Source organism: Myotis nattereri (assembly GCF_964212035.1).
Source record: "Myotis nattereri genome assembly, chromosome: 18".
Lineage (NCBI taxonomy): Eukaryota > Metazoa > Chordata > Mammalia > Chiroptera > Vespertilionidae > Myotis > Myotis nattereri.
Window position 1 is genome coordinate 6,543,779 of NC_138093.1, and position 6,549 is coordinate 6,550,327.

The 6,549-nt window shown below is 45.5% G+C and overlaps 1 protein-coding gene across 1 annotated transcript; it reads left to right on the plus strand.

Moving 5' to 3' along the window:
- Nucleotides 1–225: 225 nt before the first annotated feature.
- Nucleotides 226–4,551, plus strand: LOC308533938 (acidic mammalian chitinase-like; the record flags this gene model as incomplete). The annotated part of the gene is made up of 9 exons (XM_081112171.1): nt 226–422; nt 921–977; nt 1,075–1,240; nt 1,543–1,667; nt 1,844–1,967; nt 2,615–2,800; nt 3,261–3,380; nt 3,493–3,634; nt 4,277–4,551. Exons 1-9 carry the CDS (start codon nt 346–348, stop codon nt 4,549–4,551), a joined length of 1,272 nt encoding a protein of 423 aa, XP_080968297.1. The 5' UTR covers nt 226–345.
- Nucleotides 4,552–6,549: the final 1,998 nt, after the last annotated feature.

A 6,549-nucleotide genomic window follows, 5' to 3' on the forward strand; every position in this document is an offset into this window, starting at 1 on the left:
GGTCTTTAATTCTCTCTTGAGGGACAGAGCTACCTCTGACAGATATCTTCAGCCCTAAATTGACTGCTAATTATGGGTTGGCCATAATACACAGGGATCTCAGGCACATCTCCCCCCTCCCAACTCATTTGGAAGTCTGGTCTCTCAGGCAATCAGAGATGGTGTCATCCCCAGGGAGCTTGCTCTCTCATTGTTTCTCACCTCTTCCTCTGGGTACCAGGTTCTGCCTATCACCTGACATGCTACTTCACCAACTGGGCCCAGTACCGGCCAGGCCTGGGGCGCTTCAAGCCCGATGACATCGACCCCTGCCTCTGCACTCACCTGATCTACGCCTTCGCCGGGATGCGCAACAACGAGATCACCACCATCGAATGGAATGATGTGACCCTCTACCAGGCTTTCAATGGCCTAAAAAACAAGTAAGTGATGAAAGGACTGAAGTTTAACATCTTTTAACCTTTGAGAATAGTTTGGATGAAACCTTCCACAGTGGCCTCCAGGCTGAAATTCCAAACAGGCCAACAAGCAGCACACAGATAAACTGCCAGCTTTCTTACAGTTTCCATGACAGGGGTGACCCTCACTTAAGGGCAATGGCTGGCTCTCAGGAGGGGGTCATCAACTAAAGTCTAGCTCAGTTGCCAAGGGAAGTTTAGAAAAGTCCAAGTGCTATGGACTCAAGTGGGAACAACCTTCTACTTGGAAGCAACCTGAAGCTGGCACTGATGAGCACACTGTGTCCGCCATCTAACGCCACCGCTCCCACAGTTGAGGAGGAATGGATGAGAATGAAGAAACCAGTATGAGAGTTGGCGTGAGACTTCTCCTGGCTGAGCAATCATGAAACCAGGTGATGTTGAAATGATTTCGCTTTCTTTCCATTTGTTCTGACACACTCTTTGCTTCTTTCCCTTCAGAAACAGTCAACTGAAAACTCTCCTGGCCATTGGCGGCTGGAACTTTGGGACTGCCCCGTAAGTTTTGCAAGATGACTTCCTACACTGATGTTATGACAAGGTGTCGGGACCACAGAGGCAAGCCCTCACCCTGCCCTCTTGGGGTCTCCCGTAGTTTCACTGCCATGGTGTCCACTCCTGAGAACCGCCAGACTTTCATCGCCTCGGTCATCAGATTCCTGCGCCAGTATGACTTTGACGGACTGGACTTCGACTGGGAGTATCCTGGCTCTCGGGGGAGCCCGCCTCAGGACAAGCACCTCTTCACTGTCCTGGTGCAGGTGAGCTGTGTTCCAGGTCATTTTTAAAAATTCAAATTCATTTTTAAATTCCAGTTTGCATTCAATATTCTTTAGTATTAGTTTCTGGAGAGCACACAACCCATTTCATGTGCAAGATCACTGAGGCTGTACAGAAAACCCAGCTCCCTGCCACCTCAGTGGGAGAGGAAGGACCTGGATGCCTATTGCCGTGAGAATGCTGAAGAAGGAAAGATGAACGATTGATTAAATTTAATTCAAAGAATAGTCATGAACGTCAACTCAGAGTTCACGTTCACAGACGTTCTCCTACTCTTGCACAGGAAATGCGTGAAGCTTTTGAGCAGGAGGCCAAGCAGGTCAACAAGCCCAGGCTGATGGTCACTGCCGCAGTCGCTGGTGGCATCTCCAACATCCAGGCTGGCTATGAGATCCCCCAGCTGTCCCAGTGAGTGACCACTTGTCCCCAGCTCCTCTGTGTCACTCGTGTAAGAGACGCTCATCCTTAGCCTGTCTTGCTGTTCAGGGACCTTGTTGAGGAGGCTTTGGGAGGGGTATCTTTGCCTGCAGAGGTGTGGGAGATGACCATCAGAGATGATTTTACCTGCTTTACCTGGACTGCAGGTACCTGGACTACATCCATGTCATGACCTATGACCTCCATGGCTCCTGGGAGGGCTACACTGGAGAGAACAGCCCCCTCTACAAATACCCGACCGACACTGGCAGCAATGCCTACCTCAACGTGGTGAGTCCCTACACAGACATATATACAGACCAGAGATGGTGTCCTAAATCACATGGGGATTCGGAGACAAAAGGCATCATAAATTTAGTCAGGTTCTCAAGTGGAAAATCAGGTTGCTATATTTAATTAACTAGTTCCCATTTACAAAAAAAAAATCACCAACTAATTAACACCAAACTGCCAATTTTATCAGATAGGAAAGAAGATTAATAACAAGTGCTTCTTTAATAAAAGAAAATGAGGCACTACTACTCATATTTCAATAAGTTACAAAATGCTTCTCTGATCTTTCCTGTCTTCCTATTCCCCAGTTGCCTTGTCTAATTCTACTATTCCAATCTTTGCACATGTATGCCATGCAGAATTTCAGCCATTCACCAACAGATCATACCAGGAAAATCATGAGGAAAAAAAAAACTTAGTCCTTCACTGATGGTTTGAATGGGAAAAGTTTACCTAAAGCTTTCATATTGGCGTGTCATTAAAAGAAGTTAGTTGAGATAAGGACAAACCACTTCAGTAGAGGTACATCAGTGATGCTCTACAACACTGTGCAGCAGGCACAAACATACACAAACACTGGGCTAACAACTCATTACCAGGCCTACAGCCTGGTGGGGCCTCTCTCTAACCTGTTGCCATTGCAGGATTACGTCATGAACTACTGGAAGGACAACGGGGCCCCAGCTGAGAAGCTCATCGTTGGATTCCCATCCTATGGACACACCTTCATCCTGAGCAACCCCTCCAACCATGGGATCGGGGCTCCGATCACTGGCCCTGGCCCTGCTGGGCCCTACACCAGGCAGTCTGGGTTCTGGGCCTACTATGAGGTATGCTCCCGGCAATCTGAGAGAGACAGAGAAAGGTGGCTTTCTCTAGGCCAGGGGTTTAACAATATAAAAGCCCAACACGTCTTGGCTCACTTAACAAGTAGTTGGCTCATTACGGGCGGCAAGATGAGTACTCATGTGGCACGTTAGGCTGGATTCCAAATACAGAGAGAGTAGGAAAAAGAGATACCATCAGCGAGATTACATCAGTGAACAGACACTGCTCGCTGCCTGCCAAGGCATTCTTTGATTTAAGAGCTTCTCCCACATTGAAAAGAAATGGCCCACATGTGACAAAGGATCAAATCCTAAAGGAACTGAGAAATTTGCTGCTAGAGCTCTAGGCCTTCCTTTTCAAGTAGCTTCATGCATCCCTTCTCTATTTCCCTCCCCCATGCCCGTTACCCCTGCTACATGGACACTTTGCCCAGCTCTTGACCTCTTCCTTACCTCCTCTTAGATCTGTCCCTTCCTGAAGAATGGCGCCACTGAAGTGTGGGAGGCTGCTCAGGATGTCCCCTACGCTTACAAAGGCAATGAGTGGCTTGGCTATGACAACACCAAGAGCTTCAAAATCAAGGTGGACTGTGTTCTATGGATTGTTGTTGCCTCTTTGTTTCCATCTGTAGCCCTGGAGCCCCAGGCTGGCCTTGATGTCTGCACTTCATTGGATTTCTCTGTAATTACCACAGGCGGACTGGCTGAAGAAGAACAACTTTGGAGGTGCCATGGTCTGGGCCATCGATCTGGATGACTTCACGGGCACTTTCTGCAACCAGGGCAAATTCCCCCTGACCACCACCCTGAAGGACGCCCTGGGCCTGCAGAGCGGAAGTGAGTTGAAGTTGAGACCCTAAGCCTCAAACTTGAGAGACATTTCAAAGCTTTCTTGAAAGTCAAGGAGTCACGGTCCAAGGGCTTTGATGACTATTGCTCTACTCATATTTGGTGATGTTTCAATAACGGTGGGAGAACAAACAGGGTTCTTCACCATTCCTTTATCCATAACTCATTTCACAGGCAAGATTTTAGCATCTATTAGGTATTAGCACTAAGTAGGTATGACAGAGGATCCTGAATACATAAGTCACAACCTCTACTCTACAGAAGCTTACAATCTAATGGGAGAAATACTATTGATGAGATTTCAAAGCTAGATAACAAAGAAGATATTCTATGGTGAAATCCCAGAAAAGGGATAAGAAACTTCCTTGTGACTTTATGTCATTAAGGTCTCAATGCATCAGGGGGAACTAGGAAGGAGGAAAAAAAAGACAAATTATGCTTTGAAGGATGATGAGGGAGTTCGTTGATAAGCAAAGAGGAGAGGGGAGGGCAGACATACCAGATCAGGAGACTGAAATATGCACAGACATGGAAGGAGGAGCTAAGAAGCAAATCCAGGATATTAGTTCTCACGCATCAGACGCGCTAACAGAAAGCAGGGGGGCTCAGGATCTGGCTTCTTTCTTTTAGGTTGCAAAGCCCCAGCCCAGCCCATTGCTCCCATCACCGAGGCTCCCAGTACAGGTGGAGGCAGTGGCAGCGGCGGCAGCAGCAGCGGCAGCGGCAGTGGCAGCTCGGGAAGCAGCCCCGGTGGCAGTGGATTCTGTGCCAACAGGGCCAGTGGCCTGTACCCCGACCCCACTGACAAAAACGCCTTCTACAACTGCGTGAACGGACACACCTTCATTCAGCACTGCCAGTCCGGACTGGTCTTTGATGCCTCCTGCTCCTGCTGCAACTGGTGATGTCTTTGCCAGACACCACGTCCCTCATTCCAGCTCAGAAATTGTTGTACAATAAAGGGTTGAGCATTCCTGTGCAGTAGCATCTACTTCTTTTCTGTAGGGTCTTGAATGTAGTTAACCCCAGTCTCCCAATGACATACGATAGCTCCACCAGCCCACCAGCCGCGTGGTTTCTATGGTGAGCACCCACAGCAGGCACGGCTCTCTCCTGGGTGCTGGATGGAGGGAGCGGAGGGATTCAAGGAAGATGCCTGGTCCTTTCATTCTCAAAACATGTACTCAGAGGAGGGTGGGAGGAGACAAGGATGTAAGAGTCAAGTAATAAGGACCCATAAACAAACGTGTCTCTATACATTCCTTTAGAGCAGAGATTTCCAACTGGTGTGCCAAGAATTTTTAAAACATGCAATATCTGACTCTTTAGGCAGATGCACTGACCTCTTTTCCCTGAGAACATCAAATAAAAAAAATGACAACAAACAGCACAGCAATAGCCATCCAGTGTGAATGAATCAAAATTATACCTATTTTTTTTTGTGTGTGTGTGTTGCAGAATTTTAGTAATTAGTTTATGTGTGCCATGAGACGAAAAAGGTTGAAAATTGCGGTTTTAGATAACTATTTCTAGATGTTCAAGGGATGCGATAGTGAAGATTTGGAGGTAGTTTATATGAGGAAATAAGAGAGGAAGTGGGTTTGAGCAGGAGTGGGGAGGATTAGGAGGGATAGTGAGACAGAGGAGATGGGGTACTCTGGGAAGGCAATTTAAAGCGAGGAGCCTGGCCCATGTAAAAGTTGGAAGGTTGTATGTAAATTTCTTGAGCTAAACCCAAACAAATTAAGCTTTATTATTTAAAATAAACTTAAGAATTTAAATCACTTCGATAAATTGGAGGTTGAATTGATCCATCAATGGACACTTAGATTGTTTCCACATCTTGGTTTATAAATATTGCTGCTATGAACAGAGGGTGCAGGGGTCTCCTTGACAAAGTGCTTTCATTCCTTTGGAGATATATCTAGAAGTGGACTGTTGGATTATGTAGTAGTTTTGTTCTTAATTTTTTGGAGAAGCTCCATATTGTTTTCCATAGTGGCTGCACCAATTTACATTTCTACCAACAGTACACGAGGGTGCCCTTTTCTCCACATCCTTGTCAAAACTCACTATCTCTTGTCTTTCGATGAGAGCCATTCTAACAGATGTGTGGTGACATGTCACTGTGCTTCTGATAATAAATATCTTTTCACACACCTGTTGGCCATTTGGATGTCTTCTTTGGAAAATATTTATTCACTTTCTCTGCCCATTTTTTTGTTTTCTAAATCCTCACCCAAGGATATTTTTCCATTGATTTTTAGACAGAGAGAGAGGGAAAGACAGAGAGAAATATGGATGTGAGGGAAACACATTAACTGGTTGCCTTCTGCGCACACCCTGACCAGTATGTGCCCTTGACCGGAGTCAAACCCAGGACCCTTCAGTCCACAGGCCAACACTCTGTCCACTGAGCCAAACTGGCTGGAGTTGCCCATTTTTTTAAATTGAATTGTGCTTGGGTTTGTTGGGGGTTTTTTTGTTAATGAGTTGTATGAGTTCTTTATGTGTTTTAGATATTAATCCCTTATCCGATATATGGCATGTAAATATTTTCTCCCATTTTGTTGATTGCTTCTTTTACTGTGCAAAATTTAATTTATTTTTGTTGCTTCATTCCTCTGGCTAAGACTTACAGTGCTATGTTGAAGAGAGTGGAAAAGGGACATCCTTGACTTATTCCTGATCTTACAGAAAAAGCTTCCATCTTTTTATGTTAACTCCGAACTCTTCATACATGGCCAGGGATCTTAGTTTTTAACAACAAATTATAGTCTGGAAAATTTAAGCTACTTTTTCATTTTGTTCATGTTTACCACCAAAATCATATCTTCTTTTTAATTCTCAGCCTTTATCTCTTTTTAAGTTAAATTTCATTTTGGTCAATATAATACATGTAT